A 23,451-nucleotide genomic window follows, 5' to 3' on the forward strand; every position below is an offset into this window, starting at 1 on the left:
TGCGTCAGCCAGGGAAGTGACTTCATCTTCCTTAGTGTGCATGCTCACTTTAAAATGAGGCTACTAATACCAACCTTGCAGGTTTTGTGAGGGGTAAACACATGTAAACCACTTGGCACCAGGCCTGACATGTGGTATGAATGCTCAGCAAATGTTCGCTATGTGCACTGCACTTCCAAGCAATGACTAAATCCAAGGTGTGGTCATGGGAATGAATGGTTACAGCGGGATGAAGGTCAGCAGAGATGAGGTGGAAAGAGACCAAGAGGCTAGATAATTGGAGGGTTGAGTCAACAATCTCCCTCCAACCAGGGAGGTTAAGTATTCCAGCAGGATCGTGGCATGGGGTAGAGATACAGTCTGTGAGGAGGTTCTAGAGTCCTCAGGAATGAGGAGGGCAAGTGACCAGAGTCAACAGATGTCAATAAGGAAGTGACAAAGAGGGTGGGAGAACCTGAAGACATAAGCCTCTAGGAAGCCCGAGGTCCATGAAGCCAAAAATAGAGTCAGTGTGCCTCTTCTGAGCCTCCACAGCTCCTTGCATGTCCCTTTGAGATGCCCCCAGTGACCATGTCCCCCACTAAGCCAGAGCTTGTCAAAGGAGGAACTGGATCTGACCCATCCTATAGTAGCTAGAACAGAAATATCCTTTGGCAAATGATTGTTGAATGACTTGGGGGGTCAGGAAAGGAGCACAGTTCTGGGTGACATTTAGTAAAGTGGCAGGGCCAGCATGCTAGTGCAGGACTCTGAGGCCCAAACTTAAAATCCCTGGTTTTAACCACAATCTATTACTGTTTTGCATGCTAGAAATGTGCTGTCTCATGCTCTGATCCCAGCACCTGCCTTCCAGGCCCCTAGGACCCCACAGCCATCATACCTGCAGATTAACTCATGGAGAGCTCCACTCCCCTGGTCCCTCTGTTCGGAGCTGGTTGGCCAGACCCCTCCTGGCTTCTCTCCCTTCCCTGCCCAGCCAGAGCCTCATATTGGACCATCTTATTTAAGTTTCACTTTGTCCCACCTCTCTCTCTCTGCATTCTCTCTCTTTTTAAAAAATATTTCATTTAGGGGCGCCTGGGTGGCTCAGTTGGTTAAGCAGCTGCCTTCAGCTCAGGTCATGATTCCAGGGTCCTGGGATTGAGCCCCGCATCAGGCTCCCTGCTTACCAGAGAGCCTGCTTCTCTCTCTCCCTCTGCCTGCTGCTCTGCTTACTTGTGCTCTCTCTCTCAAATAAATAAATAAAATGTTTTTAAATATATATTTTATTTATTTGAGAGAATGAGAGACAGAGAAAGAGATGATGAGAAGGGGGAGGGTCAGAGGGAGAAGCAGACTCCCTGCCGAGCAGGGAGGCTGATGCGGGACTTGATCCTGGGACTCCAGGATCATGACCTGAGCCAAAGGGAGTCGCTCAACTAAGCTACCCAGGTCCCCCTGCCTTCTCTTTTAATAACCTAGTGCCTTAAAAAAGATCTCTTATTCAATTCAAAACAAATGTTCCCTGAGGGGCACCTGGGTGGCTCAGTCGGTTGAGCCGACTCTTGATTTCAGCTCAAGTCCTCATCTCAGGGTGGCGGGATCAAGCCCTACATCGGGCTCCACACTGGGCATGCTCTCCTTTCCCTTTGCCCCGACTCCTCACTCACTTTCTCTTAAAAAAAAAAAAAAGACAAATGTTCCCTGAGATCTCATGGAATACATTCTATTCCACCTATCTGGAATATCCTTGTCCATTTTATCCACCCAAAGACTTCCTACTCTGCATTCAAGAATGAGCAGAAATTAATCATCAGGGAGAAGAAAAATAAACCACAAGGACACCACACGTTCATTGGACTGGTAAAATTAAAGTGTCCGACAATCCCAAGCTGATGACAGTATGTAAAGAGAAGATGAAAAGAGAACTCTCATCAGGGTGGGAAGGAGAGTAACCTGGTACAAACACTTTAGAAAAGTTGTTTGGCAATGTGGTAGGCTGCAAAATGTCCCCCAAAAGGTGTCTATGGCTTAATTCCTGGAATCTGTGAAGGAAGGTAACCACGGATGGCAAAAGGACAGCAGATGTGGTTAAAGTATGGATTTTGAGATGAGATTGTCCTGATTATTCGGTTGGTCCCTAAGCGCCATCCCATGTATCCTCATAACAGGGAGGTTGAGGGAGATGTGACATAGAGAGAAGAAGAGGCAATGTGATCACAGAAGCAGAGACTGGAGGGATGTGGCCACAAGCCAAGGGATGTTAGCAGCCACCAAAAGTTGGAAGAGGCAAAAAGCAAATTCTTCCCTAGAGCCTCTGTAAGGAGTATGGGTCTGCTGACATCTTGATTCTGGCCCAGTGAAAATTTTAGACTTCTCACTTCCAGAACTACAGAGAATACATTTCTGTTGTATTAAGCATCAAATTTGTGCTAATTTATTACACCAGCCATAGGAAACTAACACAGGCAGTATCTACCAGACCTGAACATACCCAGGTCCAGCAGTTCCACTTGCGGGTATATCCCAACAGAAATGTAAGCATTTGTTCACCAAAAACCATGCACTACAATGTTCGCAGCAACACTATTCGTAACGGTCCCACACTGGAAACAACCTCAATGTCCACCAACAGTGCCATGCATGAAGTACTTGTGGGATGTTTATAACAGTGAGTCAGCTACTGAGGGACATGTGGAAGAAACTTATAAACAACACTGAGCAAAAGAAAACAGACACAACGGGAGACTTATTGTATGGTTCCATTTATATCAAGTGCAAGATGAGAGAAGATTATCTACATCATTGCGGGGCAAAAAAAATAAAAAGAGGAATTATTACATAAAAGGCAAGGTAGTGTTCCCAGCTAGGAGAAATGGCGAGGAGGTAGGGATGTTCAGGAGGGAGCACATGACAGGCTGGGGGGTGAGGGGCTTCTGGGGTGTGGTAAGGTGTTTCTTAATGTGGGAGGCACATGTGTTTTACAACGTACTAACACCATATATCCGTTGTCCCTACTTTTCAGAATGTTCTAGTTCACAGTTGAAACGTAGGGTGGTGTTGTTGATTTTGAACAGAATGAAGGGGGGTCCGATCCACGAGGCCTTCCTGGGACCCTCCAATCAGTGTCCCCTGGGCTCCCCCGGCCTCTGCGGCTTATTCAGTCATTACCCACCCTGGGCTGTGGCCCGCGGTGGCCCGGCGTGGCTCGCCCACCAGCACAGGGCCTGCGGAGCCAGCGGCGCCCCAGCCAGAGCAATGCGGGAGCCCCGGCGGAGGCCCCGGGACAGGCGCACGGCCGGGACCCCCACACATGGGGCCTCGTGAGCCCACCTCACACTACCACCTTCTAGCGCAACCATGCTGTGGCTGTCGTCGTGGCCAGCCCGCGGGAGCACATGGCCACTGTGCAGACGAGGGCTGACTAGGCGCCGCCACTTACCTCTGACTCTGCTGATCTGTCCCTCTCTCTGCACCCGGTTTGGGCACGTTTCCTAAGACCTTCCCCGGGCTGCCCTCTCTGCTGTAAGGCCGCTCTCCGTCATTCTGTTGAACTCCTACTCATCCCTCAAGAGCCAGCTCCGGGCTCCTCTCCTCTGTGAAGCCTTCCTCTGGGCTCTCACAGGCCCCTAGTTCGCCTGCCCGCGATCTGTCCAGGCCATGCCCCACGGACTTTCTTGACTCCTGAAGCTCTTTGATCTCCCCAGCTTGTCCTCACGGCCTTCTGTGACCCACTTCTTGGCCTCGGTGGTGTGTCGTTCACCCCCTGGGGTACCGCGCGGTCTCTGGCAAGTCCAGGCCAGCTCCACCGCAGACGCGCTCAAAGGCGCTCTGGAGGCGACCGACATCTCCATGTTCCCTCCACCGCCGGCGCCTGCCGCGCACTGCGCCTGCGCGGGCTCCGGTGGCCTCGCAGCTAGGCGTCTCCACGTCTGGCACGCGCTGACCAGCGAGGTAGGAGAACGCGGGGCTGGGGAGGGTGGGGTGGGCGGGGCTTCGGAGAACGGGGAGGGGTGGGCCATAGGTGGGGCCCACACCCCGGAACTGACGGGTGGGCAGCGCCTGACTCTCTCCCCACAAGGGGGCAGGACCCTCGTGCAGAAGCGGAAAGACCCGCCTCAAAGCCTGGTGAGGAGGCTGGCTCCGCAATGCTGGCCAGCAGAGCCACAACCAGCAGCAGTTCCCGCCCCCAAGTACAAAAATCCCCCAAACCTTGAGAAGGAAACCTACTCCCGCCCAGACCAAAGGCAGTTCCCACAACTGGAGGGAAGAAGGGGCGTGGAAACCCCCCACCCGCCTCCCCAACCTGCATCCACTCGGGGAGAGAGGCTCTTGAGCTCAGGGCTTCTCTATCCCCCAGGCAAGCCACCTCCCCTCTCTGAAACCCATTTCCTGTCAAATATGGGGGCAGAATCCCTACTTCGCACAAGCTAAGCATTAAATAAATCTTGAGGTGCCCAGCAGACCCTAGCTCTTGCCCAGAAAGGGTATGGTGCTAGACCAGGTCTTCATTCCAGGACAGGTCTCAACCCTTAGACTTGCCACAATGTTCCTCCCCAACAACACAGGCCAACGGTCCAGGTTCCCAAGTGTGGGCAGAAGTACCTCTTCCCCCAGGAAAGGCCAGCAGTCCCTGCCTACCTCCTCCCACCCACCCCCATTCCCCAGCCTGATTCCCTTCCCCCACAGGAAGGAAAACCTTGGTTATTGTGTAAGAAACCTGAGTTCCTAAGCCCTTAAACAAGGGGCGGGGAAAGAGGCCACAACCTCCAGTAGCCACAAGGCAGCAGAAAGCAGTGCTGGGCCCCAGGAAGAAGAATGCAGGTCCAGATTTAAGAGGGGACTGTCCAGAAGGCATGAGGAGCCATCTGGGGAGGGATTCCAGCCAGCGAACTGTGGCTTGTGACCCGTTTGGTTTCCAAAGCTTGGGGCTAGAGTGCTGGGCTAGATAGCTGGCACCTCAGTGAATAAAGTAAAAACACTAGTATTTCCAAGAACCTAACAAGAGCAAAGCATGTGCCAATGAGGTTGGGACAGGTTATGACTCCCAAAGCAGTTAATTCCTTTGACAGATGAGGAAACTGAGGCCGAGAGGAGAGCAGGCCTGGGGTAGCAGCAGCTGATGACGCTCCAGCATCCTACCCTTCCTCTAGCCAGATAACTGGGCCAGGAACCCCAGGGCTGGAACTGGGCCCAGGTCCTCATTAGCTTCTTCCTCCAGCCCATAAAGAAAGAGTCCTAGAGAGCCTTGATGCCCACCCTAAGCCCCAATCTAGGGCAGTTTTATTGGCGCCATTTGTAAAAGGCCTTTCCCATCAGCCCCAAGCCTTTGCCTTCCCTTTTGGAGAAGGAAGTTGGTTTCTGATCCTGGCCCCATGGGCAACGACACACTTGGTCTGATGCTACTGCAATGCACGTGTGACACTCCGGGTGCAGGTCCTTGTTCAAGTCTGCATCCAACTGTGGGGAGCAGGAGAATGTGGAGATCCAGGTCTGTGTCTGGAAGTCAGGCAGAGCCCCAGCCGGCTAGAGAGATGTCTGGGCAAGAGGAGCAGGCCCCGTGTGCACCCTAGCCCCAGTGCCCAGCGCAGCTGAGGTCCAGGCTTGGGGACAGTAAAATCAGATATCCTGAGAGAGACGCCCTTAGGCCAAAGACATGTGTGGAGCAGGCCAGGGCAGGAGCCCAGGGAAGATTCCAGAGGGAGCAGTGTGCATGTGCACACACAGTTCACTGAAGTCAAGGACACGGTGTGCAGGGGGCCTTTGGTGAATGTGTAGCTATGCCTCCTGCCCGTTCTGATCTGCATGCCTGAGTCCCTGGCCTCCTGAAGCTGAGGGAACACACGAGAGGGTAGGGTTGGGAGGAGGCTGGGAAGGAAACTCAGGTGGAAGTGGTTTAGGCCTCAGAGCCCACATCCTGTGGGAGAGTCTGTCAAGGGGCCAGGCCATCTGTCCCAGTCCTCGGGGCTGCTGAAGTTGACAGTCCTCTAGGGGCAGAGATGGATGTCCTCCAGGGAAGAGAGTGGCCCGGAGGCTAGGAGGTGGGTTCAGTCCTGCCATGTCCAGAATCAGGAGGCCTCAGTCGGGCGCCGTCCTCCCTCCTCCTCCATCAGCAGCAGGCGGCGCCGGCCAGCCTCATAGTCGGCCTCGTCCACACTGACCAGCAGGCGGACAGCCTCCCGGCCTACGGCCTCGCGAAGGGCCTCAGTCAGGAACACGCCCCGAAGGGCCTGCAGCAGGGCGCCACTCAGGTAGTCGCCCCAGAAGGCGTCCAGATAGGAGAGCTCAGAGAACTTGATGTCACACACCACGGAGCCCAGGTCCCGGGAGCGCAGCACGGCTGTGGCCTGCCCAAACACGTCCAGCTGCCGGGCCAGTGCCTGCGGCCGCCGGGAGGCCACACCCTGCTCCAAGGCGGGCCCGTGCTCACAGTACTCTGCTCGTACCCTGAGCCGGATGTCTGTGGAGAAGGAGGGACTGGTCAGGGAGGGGCCAACACAAAAGACAGACAGACAGACACACACACACACACACAAATGCACATGCACGCACACACACACCACAGTGGGACCAGGGGCCCACAACCCCTTCCTCCTGCCCCAGCCTCCTCCCACAGGCTCCTCCCACTGCCCTACGGGTTGCATGGCCCCTGCCCACATCCTTCCCCCTTCTGGTAACCACACCCAAGTATGGAGATGGCCTCCCATGGCTTCTCTCCTGCTGCCTGGCCTCTGTTACCTCCTGACCCGGCAAGGTCCTCTCTCCACTCCAGCCGCAGCACCCTGCTGCACCCCCACCCACTAGGCAGGCTCTACCCAGCCCTGCCTCTCCTCCCGCTGGGGATGCTCTGGCCGGCCCAGTATCACTTGCTCCCTCAATTCCTTCAAATGCCACCTTCCCAATGACATCTCCCCTAAGCTCCCCATTTAAAACTTCACCACCACCAGGGACCCCAGCCCCCGACCCTCCCAGTCCCCCAGATCCTGCTCCCTTTCTTCCCAAGGCACTTACCACCTAACCTCGGAGGTTTCCCTTATGCTGTCAGGTTTTTCACCTGTCTCCCCTGGCTGGGCCCCCTGTGAGCCCCCCGGAAGGAAGAGACTGTCTATTTTATTCACGGGTGTAGCCCTGTGGCACCCAGCAGACACTCGATAGATACTTGTGAAAGAACCAATGCGCAGGCTGAAAGACCTGCCTTGCAGTAACGGGCCTCGCCCTATCCTGCACTCAGTGAGACTCCTGTGGGGCCACCATACCCAACAGGAGAGCGCCACACAGGGGTCTCAAGGCTGGGACGGGGATGGCTTTGCTGGTAGCAGGTACCCTCTTTCCTCAGAGGCTGGTAAGATGGTGGGCCCTAAGCCCGGAGCTGCCGGGGGCACTTGGCCACCAGGAGGAAAGAGCATGATTCTCTGCTACGATCCATTCCCTTTTTTTTTTTTTTTTTTTCTGTTAGTCACTCATATTAGTATAGGCTATGGGGGTTACACAAATTGCCAGGAGGGGTACTATACATCCCAGTCCCAATAGGGCCCCCCATGTCCACTTGTTCTTGAACCAAATCCACTCTCTGGTTGACTATCAGGATTTCTGCTTGCAGATAGATGTGCATTGATCTGAGTCTATGTTTGAAGGGCAGCCGCCGTTCCTTCTACAAGGGTGTTCACAGCTTCCGCAGTGGGTATAGTTGCAGCAAGCGAGACTGCTGCTGCCGTGGCAGCTGCTGTAGATATAGCCAATGCTGTCACAACGGCGGCTGTGATACCAAAATCTCTCTTCTTTCTGGATAGCACCACCGGTAACTTGTCCTCTGAAATGGAAAAGCTCTCTGGCTTGAGTCTGCCGCAGGAGGTATAGCATCCCCAGAGTTATCATCAGCATCTTCAGCATCATGACTGGTGTTCAGAGGCAAGGCTGCACGCACCAGCCGCTCTGGGATCCAAATTGGAGCCTCCTTTTCCTTGCAAGATTCCTTTATTTAGTTCCCGGGTGCCGGCACCATTTATCGCCCTCGCCCCGCAAGGACGACAAGACGCCCTGGTTCGGATGCATCTTCTCTCTCTCTCCCCATTCCCTTTTTGCTCAGGCCAGTCAGAGCTTAGTTTCTGTTCTTTACGACCCTGACCCCATCTGCCCAAATGAGGGGGCAGCTCTGCGCAGGGCACAGCACCCAAGATTTCCTAGACTGTCCCTATAAATGTGACCTCTAGCAGATCACCTCCCTGTGGGATTAATAAAGCCCCCATTGTGGGGCGCCTGGGTGGCTCAGTGGGTTAAGCCTCTGCCTTCAGCTCAGGTCATGATCTCGGGATCCTGGGATCGAGCCCCGCATTGGGCTCTCTGCTCAGCGGGGAGCCTGCTTCCCCCTCTCTCTCTGCCTGCCTCTCTGCCTACTTGTGATCTCTGCCTGTCAAATAAATGAATAAATAAAAATATTTTTTAAAAAATAATAAAACCCCACTTGTAACTCAGGCTACTAACAGAACTTCCTCTCCACACAACCCCAGCTGTGAGAGAGTCAGGTATGAGCTGGAAATGACAACAGGCACCACCCACACAGGAACTCATTTAATCCACGAACACCCCCATGAGACAGGCTCTATAATCACCCCAATTTACAGGTGAGCAAACAGAGGCAAAGAGAAGAGAAGGGATTTGCCCAAGGTCACGCAGCCAGGGTGTGGCAGTGCTCCACAGAGGTCACTGGGCTGCTCATGCCCCAGAGGGCAGCTTCGGGTCCGTGAAGATGAGTACAACCCAGAGCCTTTAGATGCCGCTGTGTAACCTGGCACAAGTCAGCACCTCTTTGAGCCCAGGCTCTTGACGAACCCGGGAATTCCAACTCAAAAAGACCGTTGAAAGGACTAGAAAGAAAACAGTGGATGGAAAAGAAGTGACTAGCACTGCCAACAGTGCCCAAGGGGTGCTCCAAGCACGGCACCGCCGACAGCTCTGATGTGCCAAACGCTTCACCCTCAGCCTTCCGCCGGACCAGCCCCACAGGGTACGGGCCACATGCCACCCATCTGATGGATGAGGAAACTGAAGCTCTGGAAGGGGAACTACCATGTGCCCAACTCCCTGCGCCTTCCACACATGGTGTCAGCAGCAGGGCACAAGGTGGAAGGCAGGTCTCTGCTCCCCCAGATGACTTCTCAGCACCACCCACTTCCTCCTCCCACCCCTACCTACCCTTCCTCCTTCTGTGAGGGAACCTCATCCTCTCCGCTCAAAGCGCAGGGAACCGTACCTGGCCTTGGCGCCTAGGACTTCCCACGGCCCTCAGGCCCAACTCCCTCCATCTTAAGAACCACATGAGACCGCCAGGCCTATAGCCTAGACTCCCCCGAGTGCCTGACCACACCCTCAGTTGGTGTGGGCCGGGGAGCAGGGGACTGGGAGAAGCAGCACCTGTCCAAGGCCACACGGGGCAGCTTAGTGGCAGAGGCACAAAGCCAGGTGGCGGAGTCCGACAGACCTTGAGGCGAGTCCCGGCTCTGCCACTCTCTAGCTGTGGGGCCTTGGGCATGTGACCTCACCTCTCTGAGCCTCAGTTTCCCCATCTGAAAAACATAAACAGACAAACAAGAGGTCCCTGCTGCATGGTGCAGTCACGAGGATTCAAAAAAGCAACTCATGAAGCAGTTGCCCCAGGTCCTACGACATAAGAGGCCCCCAAAAACAGGAACTGTGATTTCGACACCCACCTCTCTACCCCACGGCCCCTGCCCAGGCCTGGTCCTCTCTCGCTTGGGCCCAAGTGAACCTCCCCCTTACCTTCTCCTTCAGTTCCAGCTGCGTTCTCCCCTGCCCTACCTAGTCACAAGGCCAGGGCCCCCATCACAAGCCTTACTCACTCGCATGATCACTGGTCCACCTCCTCTGCGCAGAACAGACCCACTCACCCACCAAGGCCCAGGTCACAGGACCACACATCCCAAGCCAGTGAAGCCCTCCCACATCACCCTTCTCCTCAGCACAGCTCCGTACTCAACCTGTGGCAGAAACTGTTCAGATCCTGCCCCCAACACGGGGGGTGGAAAGAAAGCAAAACCAGGATGGACTACTGTGTGTCCCATCTGTTCTTTTATCCCATGAATCAATTTACAAAGGCCCAGGAATGTGGGGTGACACGCATGCCCCACCACCAGTGGGCTGGCAAGATACAGAACCCCAGTTAGGGAACGCCTCCCATGGGCCAGGCCCTCCCCAAGGGCGTTCCCGATCTCTGGCTCTGAATCCTCACAGCATTTTCCTTATCCCCACTGACAAATGAAATCCCTCCCCAGACCAGAGGCCAACATCAGGTCTGGAACACAACAGTGTGGCACTCAGAGAAAGGGGCCAAGGAGACTCCACAAAGGCAAAGGAGAAGACCTGTTTTACCACCCCTGGCCAAGGATCAGGGGCACCAAGCGCCATCACCCCTTTAGTCCTCGCCCAAATGACCAAAGGACAACAGGTGACACGCACAGAGGATTTACTGCAGACTGGCACACAGGTCACTTACTGACCCTTTGATTCTCCCTGTAACCTTCAAAAGCAGTGCTATTACCTCCTTTTTGCAAATGGGGAAACTGAGGCACAGAGGATGAGTCACCTGCCCCAGGGCAGAGAGGCAGGAAATGGCAGAGCTGGAATTCCAGCCTGGCAGAGCCTGGCCCCACAGCCCAAGCTCTGAACTACCCTGTCCTGTTGCGGCCTCTCGCACAATGATACACGGTAAGCTATCATTAAAAGACATCCCGAGGGCCACAAGAGAAAATGAGAGAGAGCGAGGTGTAATTTAGATTTCAACAATCAGATGGAACCTCTCTAGGAAATGACACTGGAAGTAAAATGTAAAGAACAAGTAGGTCAAGAGAGAAAAACGAGGAGAAGGAAGAGCAGCATTCCCAGGAGAGAGAACGGCCCCCATCGAAGTCCAGAAGCAAAAAATGAACTACGCGTTCAGAGGCTGGGGCCAGGGTGGATGGACCATGCGGAGGAGAAGGGTACCAAGGAATGACTGGAGGGACAGGACCCAACCTGGAGGGGCAGGGAGTCCAGGGCCTCGTGAGGCAAACACACACCTCAGCAGCTCAGGGGCCTCCTTGGTAAAGCCTCACCCCTGCACTGGCTCTCGTGGGGTCGCTTTGGGGATTACACAGCTGGCTGCAAGTACAGAGCAGAGGCCAGTGCCTGGTACACAACGAGCCCTCCGAGGGCCTAGGGAAGGACATGAACTTACACCGAGACGACTTGGGCCGCACTGCAGAGGCAGCGAGGCGGCAGGAACAGAGCCAGGGTAGGGTCCGGGGAAGGCCAAAGGGCCAGGACAGATGCAGCAGACACGGACAGAAATGGACAGGTTGGTCCAGGGTGTCTGTGAGGAGCAAGGCGCAAAGAGCTTCTGGCCCCTGTGTGACCTGGGCTTGGAGCCGGCTGAATTGCTTCCTCCGGCCAAGAACGCCAAACATTTAGCAATGGTCCCTCTCCCCTTGGACAGCTGTGCAGCAAGGCTCCCTGTCCTCAGGGCAGAGGGGGTGGTGCTACCTTCCTACTGAGGAAAGCTGCTCTTGCTCCTGCACTCAGGTGAGCCCCAGTATCCTCTTGTCCCCCAACCCCAAACCTCATCCCTCTCTCCTCGAGCGCAGAATAAGATGCGGAGGGAAATGAGCAGGGATGCCCAGGGGCTGCTCAGGAAAGGACAGGGACAGACACAAGGGGGAGAAGGGCAGCCAGAGTGCTCGAATGGAAAGACCCCTACCCCTCCACTGCCACTCCAGGGCCCGCACCCCACCTCCTCTGGACAATACTGGTGCCCAACCTTGCTTTAGTCTTCCCCCGGGGACACCGTGTCATATCAAATGTAAGGTTTTCGGGAACGAGCAGATCAAAGCAACGAGGAGACGCTGCCACTAAGATAAGCAGCCACTCACTCCCCACTTCCCGAAGGAAGGCCACAGCACCACCTGGGAAGTGAGCTTGAGAACAAAACATCGCACCAGAGTCTGATCAAGTCTCTCCAGGCCAACCACCGATTTCCAGGAAACACAGACAACAGGGGACCCTATCGATCTACTCCACTGCAGGATGCAGTTGGCAAAACCCAGTCTTCAGGAAACAGGACAACTACCTCCAACAAACACAGAGCTCAGGGGATGGGGGAGAGAGAACGGACATGGTAGGGGGATCTCCGCAATCAGAAGAGACTTCCGAAAGCCAGCATGAGGGCGCCTGGGCGGCTCAGTCGGTTGAGCGCCAGACTTGCGCTCACATCACGATCCCAGGGTCTTGGACTGAGCCCCACATCGGGCTCCCTGCTCAGTGGAGGGTCTGCGTGTTCCTCTGCCCCCTAAACCCCGCACGCACACGCTCGCACTCTCTCTCAAATAAATTAAATTAAAAAAAACAGAACCAGCACTTCTGAGACAACTGGACATCAGAGGACTGACTGGACATCTGACAGAAACTTGACATTTTCGGGGCAGTAATTTTTCGAGAATTCTGATCTTTTAGAAGTACACAGTAGAAAATCCACAGAGCAAATAACAAAACTCCTGAAAACGACTGCAAAACACTGTGGATGGTCCAAGAGGACTGCCCACGAGCCGACAAGGGCTGAGGGCAGTGAAGGGGGGATGCGGTCATCATGCTGGTGTGCCTGCCTCTGTACCTTCTCCACAGAAAACAGGGAAAAGAGCAAAGCTCCTCCTGTCATTCAAATCCTCTGGCTGCTTTCTGTCACATAAGGCAGTGAAAGCCCCGGCCCCCGGCCCTGCAGGACGGGCTCCCCACCTAGCCTGTACTTACCTCCCAGCAGCCCCCTTGTTCCCCGGGCTCCAGACTGGCCAGCTTTCTTACCAGCCCTTCACCACCACAGGCTCAGTCCTACTTGGACCTTGGCACCTGCAATCCTCAGATCCAGAACACTCTTCCCCAGGCATCCACACACTCGCTCTGTCTCTTCCAAGGGGTCTTCTGAGACCACCCTATCTTGAAAATACACCTGAAATGGCATTTTCCATCACTCCCTACCCCCCTGCCCTGCCCTCTCTTCTCAGGCGCCATCTGGTTTCTTTTGGCTTTCTCCTCCCATCGAAACCAATGGGAGGACACGCGCCGCCCCCCTGCTGTGCCCAGCACATAGTGAGTGCTCTGAGAATACGCGTGGAGTATGAGCATACGCGTGGAGTATGATCGGAGCCTGCCACTCTGCAGATGGGGGCTGTCACCCCTACCTCAGGGCTGTCTTGAAAACTCAGGGCCGAGCGAACAGCGCGCCCAGCACAGTGCCCAGTGGATGGCCCTGAAAAGGGATGTGGAAACTCAGAGCCCCTGTGTCCAAACCCCGGCTACTCCAGACACCCTTCCCCTTAAGAAACCCGGAGTTTGGTCCAGTTCCGGCCCTCTCAGGAGGGCAGTTGACTAGGGGTTAAGCCCCACAGCTGTCATACACACATGGGGGCAAGGAAGTCGGGTCACTCTAGTCTGAAGGAGCCTCTTTCCACCCCTGGTCTTGAGCCTCATTAAAGGTGAAGCATCCTAGCTTCCAGAGGGAACCATCAGCAGCCTACAAGGGAGGGCCTCCCTCCAGCCCCACCCTGCCCAGTGAGTCAGCAGTCAGACCTGCTCACAGTCCTCACCGCAAGACCCAGCCACACCCTGGGTTAACAACATCCCCGCCAAGGCCCGCCATGGCCCAGCCCACCTGAAGAGACCTGGAGCCTCTGGGGCAACAAGACCCCTCCCCGCCTTGGCTCAGCAGGCCCCCTGCTGCCCAGCCAGGTCAGTATTTCTGCTCAGGACCGCCTGCCTCAGGAGAGAGTCACCCCGGGGCAGCCACCGAATCCAGCAGAGGGTTGTCAGAGGACACTGTCCAGCTGAGGGTTGTCAGAGGACACCAGTATCTATTCCTCCTGGCAGCACCCAGCACAGGTCTCCGCAGCCTCATCGGAGGAGTGGATGGGACACTCGGAAGAGAGGGAACCAGAGACGTGTGGGCTGATGAGCCCACGCCCAACCATGCCCCTCAGGGCCACAGTTCTCAAAGGCAAGGCCCAAGCACAAATCTCTACAGCAGAGCCCACAAGACACCTAGCCTAACACACCCGCAGGCCCAGGCAGCCCTATTGGCGCCCTCCCCTCCCCAACAGAACGTCTCTGGGCCAGACCTTCCACCTCTCCCGCTTGGGCTGTCCAGCCTCTTCCCTCCATTCCCTGCTTCCTTTTTGTTTAATTTACTTCAACAAGTACCTGTCACGGCACATGCTATACCTATCTGTACCTGGCCCGCTTCTAAGCACTTTATACGTCATCATTCACTAACTGATTTTCCAGATGGAGTCAGAGTTCCATTGAAAACAGATATCAGGGGCACCTGGGTGGCTCAGTGGGTTAAAGCCTCTGCCTTCGGCTCAGGTCATGATCCCAGGGTCCTGGAATTGAGCCCCACATCGGGCTCTCTGCTCAGCAGGGAGCCTGCTTCCTCCTCTTTCTCTCCTCTGCCTGCTTCTCTGCCTACTTGTGATCTCTGTCTGTCAAATAAATAAATAAAATCTTTAAAAACAAAACAAAACAAAAACAAAAAAAGAAAACAGGCATCAGATCACCTCACTCCCTGCTGAAAATCCACTGTAATACTTGCTGTATGGAATAAAACCCACACTCCAAGGTCTTCCAGGCCCAGTGGCTTGGCTCCTGCCAGGATCCTCCACCCACTCCCCACCCTCTGCTCACGGCACTATCTAAAGCCAATTGCAGTTTCACTGATCTGTCACCCTATGAGAAGGTCGCCTCCCCAACCAAAGGGCCCTCACTGCTATTCCTGTCCCAAGCACACTGCACAGTGACAGCAAGACACACAAACCGGTACGGAGCACATGGTGTGGGCCCCCGGCCAGGCACTGAGGGAATATTTTACCGGGTTAATTCATCTTCTCTCTCAACGAGCCCAGCTGGGGAGCACCCTAGCAGCCTCATTTTACACAGAAGGGTTCGGTCACCCGCCCAAGGTCAGACAACCTAGCTAAACGCCAAGGCTAAGTGACCCTAGCAGCCAGCTCCAGGATCCTCATTTCTCACACGTGCATTGTTCTACTGCAGACTAAGTAAACCTATAAAAATGGTTACTGAAAAAAACAAATAAAATTGAGAGCAAGAGGTCGTGAGGAAAAGCTTCCTGGAGGAGGTCACACATGTGAGCCTTCCACAATAGGCAGGATGGAGACATGCAAGAGGAAAAGGACAAACAGAAGCCACCACCTCCCCACTGGTGGGCCACACTCTGCACAGGCGCCTGCCTCTGCCAGCCCTGGGATCAGCAGCCGGCCACAAGCACTGGCCATGCATTCACCATGGCCCACAGACACCTACCACAGGTCACTTTGCCTTCTGAGGCAGGTCTGGATGCCTCCTGCGGCTGCTGGGGGGCGGTGGCAGTCCCTCTCCGCCGCCGCCTGGCACCACCACTGGGCCTGCCCCGACTCCGCCGCTGCCGCTTGGTTGGTGGGGAGCCTGAGGAGAAAAAGATGGGGCACACTGAGGACCAGGATAACAGGTAGAGCACGGTGGCAAGGGCCTGCACAAGGGCTCAAGGCTGGTCTCCGTGCTGTGAGACCCTGGGTGAGCCCCTCTGCTTCCTGGGCCTCAGTGGCCGGGTCCATAAGACGAGCAGTAAGTAGAACCTAGCTTCACCCAGAAGAGCACACCCCACCATCCAGCAGCCCCACTTCCAGGTCTGACCCTCAAGAAAGCTCTGCACAACCTCGTCAGCAAACAGGCATGACAACAGACAGACCACTGCGGCATTGTTCCTGTCTCAATGCAAACACAATGTAAACATATGGTGAGCAGTACACTAGGTTAATTACCAGGGTGCTGACTCCTCAGTAAAGTAAAAGCGAGGCACAGAACAAGTGTCTACAACTTACTACATCTTGCCTTAAAAGAAAAACAAAATAAGCATACAAACTTGCTATTTTCCCTAGACAAAACACTGTATAGGCAAACAGAAAATGAATGAAATTAGTTACCTACTCACTAGGGGTTGGGGGCCAGTGGAAACAATCCTCCTGAGAACATCCTTCTCCCGATTCTATTAGTTTTGACTTCTGAGTCTTTTTTCTTTTTTTAAAAGATTTTTATTTATTTGATAGACAGAAAAAGATCATAAGTAGGCAGAGAGGCAGGCAGAGAGAGAGGGAGAAGCATGCTCCCGCTGAGCAGAGAGCCCAATGCAGGGCTCAATCCCAGACCCTGAGATCATGACCTGAGCCGAAGGCAGAGGCTTTAACCCACTGAGCCACCCAGGCGCCCCTGACTTTTGAGTCATTAAAGTGGTTTACATACTCAAAAAATTAGAGAGACAAAAACACCAACCATAAAATTAACAGAAACAAACCTAGCTGCATATGTAACTGGTAACACGAACTGAAGAATTATTTCAAGTAACTTGGAAGAATGTTCTGACTATAAACTCTTGGTGGGACACACTCCTAGGGCAGGAAGAACCACAGGTAACTAACTGGTCTGCTTCATTCAGGAGAGGCAGTCAGCAGCGGCACTGACGTACTTTCAAAGCTATGATTGTCATAAAATGAACCAAATAGATTTTCTATCTCAAAGCTATTAATAACCAGAATTTTTAGTGTACAAGAAACAAATATTTATAACGTTAATTTCAAAAACGGTAAGACAAATTTTTTTTTGTTTGGGGGTGGGGATAGAGTGTGTATGCAGGCAAGAGCCAAGAAGGGGAGAGGGAGAGACAGCATCCCAAGTAGGCACCCCGTCCAGCACAGAGATGGACCTGCGGCTTGATCTGAGGTCATGAAATGAGAAAGATGGGACACACTGAGATCATGACCTGAGCCGAAATCAAGAGTTGGACACTAAACCGACCGAGCCACCCAGGTGCCCCAAAATACTAATATGAATTTTCTTAAAGTAATTTCTAGCTCTGGGACGCCTGGGTGGCTCAGTTGGTTAAGCAGCTGCCTTCGGCTCAGGTCATGATCCCAGCGTCCTGGGATCGAGTCCCACATCGGGCTCCTTGCTCGGCAGGGAGCCTGCTTCTCCCTCTGACCCTGCCTGCCACTCTGTCTGCCTGTGCTCGCTCTCATTCTCTCTCTCTCTGACAAATAAATAAAATAAACAAAATCTTTAAAAAAAAAAAAAAAAAAAAGTAATTTCTAGCTCTGTTCACTAAAAGAGGCCAGAAACAATACACACACTCAGCACCCAGGTCTAGGTCTCTAAATGACAGTCCCTCTAGAAGAAATGAGGCTTCTTCTGGAAACAGCTGATTCCAGGGCTAGGGAAGAAAAAAGACAGGTGAGTCCAAAAATCTTGCAGTCCCCCAGAGCAGGAAGCCCAAAGAATGATGGAGCCCCATCAAAAAGACAGTAGGAGCTAATCAATTTGAACCTCAGGAAAAATGACTAATGGATTTTAACACAGTAAATAAACAATTATATAGGAATCCACAGCACTGCTCCCCCTCCTCCCAAGAAAAAAGAGAGAAAAAAGGAAAAGTCTCAAAAGAGTGCCAGCTAACAGACCACTGGAAAAGAGTAAGAAAACGACCATTTTATTAACACCAGTGTCAGCACTGGTTTGAGCAGAGATCATCGATGCCTACTAAACCTACCAAGGATGCTTCTGGTATCAGGACGTGCCAAGGTGTTCCCCCACAGACTGTAAGTCAAAGGGGGAAATGTCCCTTTACAAAGGACAAACATGGCAGACCCCACCTTAACCAAGTGCTCAAACCTGCCAACTCACAGCAAGAAAACCAGAATGTCAGCCTCCTGATGGGCTCCAACGTAAAGCCCACAGCATCAACTAAGGAACAGTCCTGCCAAAACATGTAACCTGAATCTCATCGAGCCTCCTGACACACTTTTTACTGCACCTGAAAACCACTCTCCGTCCTGAAAACCACTCTCTACTACTCTGACCACACATTTACAGGGTTTTCGAGTTTCAAGTCAGAAACAACGCCCAGTGGCTCCTGCCGTGCTTGTCTCCTGGGGTGAGGGTGACGGGGCTCCCCACTTCACAGGAGCTATACCAGCTCCAGCACCCCACGAGGAAATGATAGGACACTTCAAAACAATTGTGACATTCTACAAAACAAGCAGACAGAGTCAGTAAGTCAAAGTCATAGCAAGAAAAGAAACAAATCTGGGGCAGGGAAGGAGTCTGGTTTCTCAAGTAAGAGATTAAGAAGACAAAATAAATTAATGCAGGGGCGCCTGGGTAGCTCACTGGGGTAGGCGTCTGCCTTTGGCTCAGGTTATGACCCCAGGGTCCTGGGATGGAGCCTGGCATTGGGAATCCCTGCTCAGCGGGGAGCCTGCTTCTCCCTCTCCCTTTGCCTGCTGCTTCCCCTGCTTGTGCTCTTTCTCTAATCAATAAATAAAATCTTAAAACAAACACACACACACACACACACACAGAAACTCAACTATGAGTGGGTCCCGAGAGTAGAGACCATCGGTGGGAGACATGAAAATGAAACATTAGAATATCGGAGGATCAATATTTATTTTCTTAGACATAATAATGGTCTGGAAATGACCTAGGAGAATCTCCTCATTGTCAGAAAATGCCTGCTGATTTAGGGATAAAGTATCCTGATGGCTACAACTCATTCTAAAGCATTCAACCACAAATCCACCTTACACACAAACACACACATAAGGCAAAAGTGGCAGAATGTTAAAATTACTGAATGGAGATGAAAAATAGGAACAAGCTCACTGCACTCATTTTTCAGCTTCTCTGTATGTTTCAAATTATGTTTGAATAATTTAAGAACTAGGAAAGAGGAGACGCCCTAAATGAATTGGCAGGGCAATTAAAACAAACGAATTAAAGATCCCTGACATGAATAAATCTCGAACATGTGTCCAGCAAAGGCAGCCACGTGAAGACTGCCCACCATGTGATGTCATTCAGATGCCCTATAAAACTACCACAAACAATTCCATACATTGCTTCCGGACACATGCTTTTGTAGGATAAACACCACACACAATGCAATGTGGACACAGAATGACCCCTTGAGTCCCTTCCTTGGCGGGCTGGGATGGAGAGGTTCATCAGGGTTCAGGAGGAAAAAGGCACACTGCCATCATGCCCACCCCACCAGGTGAGAGGCTCACCTGTCTCCCACTGACCCTGCTGGGTGTCTGAAGTACCGCTTGATTGGCGATGGCGACGGCGGCTGCCTTCGGTCCTTTTGGAAGAAGAGCTGGAGGTGCCATAGTTGTAGCGTTCCGGAGACACTTCACAAAATGAAAAACAAAGTATTCAGGGCCTCTAGCCCCTCCCCAGCCCAGCCTCCAATTCCCACCTGGAGATGGACTCCTGCCCCACTAGGTGCTGAGCTCCCCAGAGCTCGGAACCCAGACAGCAGCTCCCTCCCAAACGCTTCCTGCCCAGTGGTCACTATATGCCTACAGAAGGGGCTCAGGACCTCCTGGGGCTGTCCAACTCGTGTCTACAGCAGCTCCAATGGCCAAGGCTGGATTCTGTAAACTGAGTCATGGTCAGGATCCCTGCAATGTCGCCCCCCACCCCCGCCACCTCGAACTGCCCCCAACACTCCTTGAGGCCCCAAGGAGTAGCAGGCTCTCCAAATCCTCTCTTCCACAGCCTAACCTCCACATATCTTTTTTCCAAAAACACGGTCAGTTCTTCTCTAGTGGTGCCCTTCTCCTGGTTACCCAATGCCCATGGGCTTCCTCTGGCCAAGGAAGTTCGTGATCCCCCTCCGTGACTCGCCACCTCACCTCTAATGACCCAGCTGAGGGCTCAATAGCTCCAGGCCTATACACAACAGGACTCCTGACCCTTAAACCCTTGGGTTCCTCACCTTCTCAGAACTGCTCCTCCAGGAGTGCTTCCCTCACAGGATGCAGGGCATCATCTCAGAGCCGAGCCAGTCAGGTATGAATCCTGACTCCCACACTTTCTACCTGTGTCACCTGCAAGCTCCTGTGTGAAGTGGCTTCCTCCCTCCCTCTCTGCTCTTGCTCTGTCAGTACCCCCTGCTCCTGCCACACTGGTCTCTGACGGTACCAAACTCAGTACTGACTCAGGGCTTGAAAGCTTCCCTTTCCCTCTGCCTGGCATTTTCTCCTCCACACAGCAGGGGTAGAGCCGCCACCTAAACATTGCTTTCTCCAGGGCGCCTGGGTGGCTCAGTGGGTTAAGCCTCTGCCTTCGGCTCAGGTCATGATCTCAGGGTACTGGGATTGAGTCCCTGCTGAGCAGAGAGCCTGCTCCCCACTCTCCCTCTGCTGCTCCCCCCTGCTTGTGCTTTCTCTCCTTCTCTCACTCTCTGTCAAGTAAGTAAATTCTTTTTGGGGGGCTCCTGGGTGGCTCAGTTGTTTGGTGTCTGCCTTCGGCCCAGGTCATGGTCCCAGGGTCCTGGGATGGAGCCCCGCACAGGGCTCCCTGCTCAGCAGGGAGCCTGCTTCCCTCTCTCTCTCTGCCTGCCTCTCTGCCTACTTGTGATCTCTCTCTGTGTCAAATAAATAAATAAATAATCTTTTAAAAATAATAATAAATAAACATCCCTTTCTCAGGTTTTAAGTGGTTACCCAATCTGGGGGGGCAGGAGGGGAGTCCCTTCACTGTGAAACACTCCCTATTCTCTGCATTCTCTTAACTTTGCTTTTCTATAACCATGTCTAAAAATAAGCTATCTGCCTTAATGGCTGCGTCCCCCCATCAAACATAAGCTTCATGGAACAAACACTTTGTCAGTCCCAACACCTTGTACTTCCTGTGCTCAGCACACAGGATTCAGTTCTTACATGTGGGCAAGCTGCTTAACTTCTCTTAACCCTGTTCTTTCTCCTGTAAGATAGGGACACGAACAGGACTTCCTCATGGGATTACTGGGAGGATATAAGGCGACAGAAAGGGCTTACCACTGTGCTTAGCAAGAAATAAGCCCTCCATAAACAGTGGCCACAAACGTCATTGCTGTGGCCAAATTCCACAAGCTCACCTCTCCCAAACCCATGCCTCCTCCCTGCCTGTGTTCCTCATTGATAGTCTGAGCAAAGGGGAGGAGCGAGCACCCTGGAGGCGCAGCCAGGGCACACCACCGGAAGTCTGTCACCCTGCCATTCAACCATACCTGGACGGCGCCTCTTGCGCGCCAGGTGTGGCAGCAGGTCGTGGCGAGCCAGCACGCGCAGGAGTTGCCCCAACAGCCGAAGGTTGCTCTCGTCGCACTGCCCGCGGCGCTCCAGCTCCAACAGCAGCTCCAGGCCGCTTCGGGCGCGGGCCAGACCGCCGGCCGCGCCGGGGGCCTCATCGAGCAGGAAGGCCAGCAACTCCAGCTCGCACTCGGTCAGCTGTCCGCCCACCACCTCGAACATACGGTGAAGCGACAGCATCCCGTAGTAGTCCAGGCATTCGTCCTCCTCCCAGCTCGGAGCCGGGGTCAACCCGGACAGCGCCATACCCGGGGGAGGGGGCAGCACAAGCTCTGAACTAGGGCCTAGAACCCACACAGCGGGGGAGGGGACAATGGTCAGCGACGCAAGGACCCGGACCCCGCCCCCGCCGGCGCGTCTCTCCCGCCCCGTCCTGCCCTGCAGGGCCACCTTCGCACCCCAGTCTTCTTTGCCGCTCCCCTTCCCCCAGAAAGGAATGGTATCGCCCGACGTCCCCTAGTAACAGGTCGAGACGCCAGACCCCGGTCGTCCTCCCACCAGTCGGGCCTGCCCAGCCCGAACGCTCCTCCCCAGGTGGTATGTCCCGAACCAGCCTCCGGACCCGACCAAGTGGACTGGGCCCGAACAAGCGTGGGGGCCCATCCCAGAGAACCCTGCCAACTGCCCTCTGACTCTGGGCAGCACTGTCCGGACGTGACCCTTGGCTTCGTCCAGTGGTACTGTCCGATCAGCACCGCGGCTCCAACCCAATGGTAGCGTCCGAAAGTAACCCTCTGCCCCCCACAAGTGGAACCGACCAAAGCAGCCCATCGCCCCGCACAGGTGGAGCTGTACGATCCCGACCCCCTTGCCCTGTTAGGGCGGTACCGCTCTCCCCCCCAACACCCAAGAGGTTCCGTCTACCCACCACCAGCCGCCCTCAGGCCTCTCTGGATCCTCACCGGACTCTGGTGTCTGACGACTCCCGGGCGACGGCCGCAGCCACTTGTTTTGGATCTTTCTGGCACCTTCTCTATTATTACGCCTGCGTCACCTCGCCCCTCCTCCTTCCCCCAACTCGCGCAGGTGCGACCGCCACGCCCCTTAGGCGCAAGCGCAGAGTGAAGCTTCCAAGCCCCACCCCTCAGGGCCCGCCTCCAACCGTAGCCTCCTGCCCGGCAGTGTCGCGCCTGCGCAAAGCGAGATTGATTTCCGCGTTTGAGTTGGATCTGACTCCTGGTTGCAGGGTTGTTCCTGTCCGCAAGTGACTTACGCCGCTGGGTGCTTGTTGCCCCACGTCAAGCCCTGTTGGAACTATTCATCTCATGGACTACAGCCCCATCCTAAACACGATCTAGACGCACACATTACCACTGCTCCCGGCTGCCCATGGCAAAGGACCACAATAGCGACCGTCCTGGCTTCAAATAGCTCCCGGACCCCTTATGATCTGGACTTGGCCGCTCCATCAGACTGCCCCTTACTCCTAATGACGACCAGGAACCTACGTCACAACTGTGCCACTGGAATCTCCTTTCATCCAATAGAAGCCCCCATCTCCGATGTTATTCCCCTGATAAAGAGCAGAAATCTCCTCCATCTCATGTTAGGAACCAGTACCTTCCTCCCGATTGCAATAGTCCCCTCCATCCTGACTGTTCACTTCTTGATGGCATCCATCACCGACTGGTCCCCTATTACAGTCAGACACCCTCTTCCTGTCTCAAGCCCAACCCTCCTCTTGCCCCCTCCCCCGCCCACAACAACCCTTTCCAATCTCTGCCTTCCAAGGTTAGGGGCTTCCTAATACCCTGTCTCTAACCTGCACCTACAAGTTGCACTTTGGCGAGGGTAGATCCCTATCGAGAGATGAGTCCAGGTTGCCTGTCTGAGCAGCTACCCTGAGGTGAGGCCTTGGGCACTATAGCCAGCCCCCACCCCCCACCCCCCACATACACTTAGGTGACTCTAAGTCAAGGCTCACACGTACCTTGAAACAAGTCCCCTCCCCGAAGTGGTTCCCACCCCTGGAATTATCTCCCCTTGAAAGGGAAGGGACCTACGCCCTGCTTGGCACTGGCTCAGCACTGGCTCTGCTTAGGCCGCAGCAGTGACCTTGAAAGAGTCCCTCTCCCTAATGGCAATTGTCACCTATTGAGGCCTAGTCCTGGGCCGGACACACAGTAGGGGACGGTTAAGTGAATATCGTTAAATTAACTGAAGAGTGGGAGGGAAGGGAAAGCGGTTTTACAAACTGGGAAGGACTCCGTCCATGTTAGATGGGTTATAGTGAGCGTCTGCGGTGTATCGG

The 23,451-nt window shown here is 54.1% G+C and overlaps 1 protein-coding gene across 2 annotated transcripts; it reads right to left on the reverse strand.

Annotated features, from left to right (window-relative positions):
• Positions 1–2,728: 2,728 nt before the first annotated feature.
• DEDD2 (death effector domain containing 2) lies at positions 2,729–22,263 on the reverse strand. 2 transcript variants are annotated; one of them, XM_082710915.1, is made up of 5 exons: positions 22,103–22,263; positions 21,119–21,484; positions 19,131–19,253; positions 15,337–15,477; positions 2,729–6,439 (listed from the first exon to the last, which is right to left on the reverse strand). In XM_082710915.1, the coding sequence occupies exons 2-5, from the start codon at positions 21,444–21,446 to the stop codon at positions 6,048–6,050; spliced, it is 984 nt and encodes a 327-aa protein (XP_082567041.1). In that variant the 5' UTR covers positions 21,447–21,484; positions 22,103–22,263; the 3' UTR covers positions 2,729–6,047. The 2 variants fall into 2 exon arrangements, with proteins under 2 accessions (XP_082567041.1, XP_082567042.1); XM_082710916.1 differs by having other exon boundaries at positions 22,069–22,241.
• Between the last annotated feature and the right edge of the window lie 1,188 nt (positions 22,264–23,451).

This window comes from Mustela nivalis, assembly GCF_964662115.1.
Source record: "Mustela nivalis genome assembly, chromosome: 18".
NCBI classification, from domain to species: domain Eukaryota; kingdom Metazoa; phylum Chordata; class Mammalia; order Carnivora; family Mustelidae; genus Mustela; species Mustela nivalis.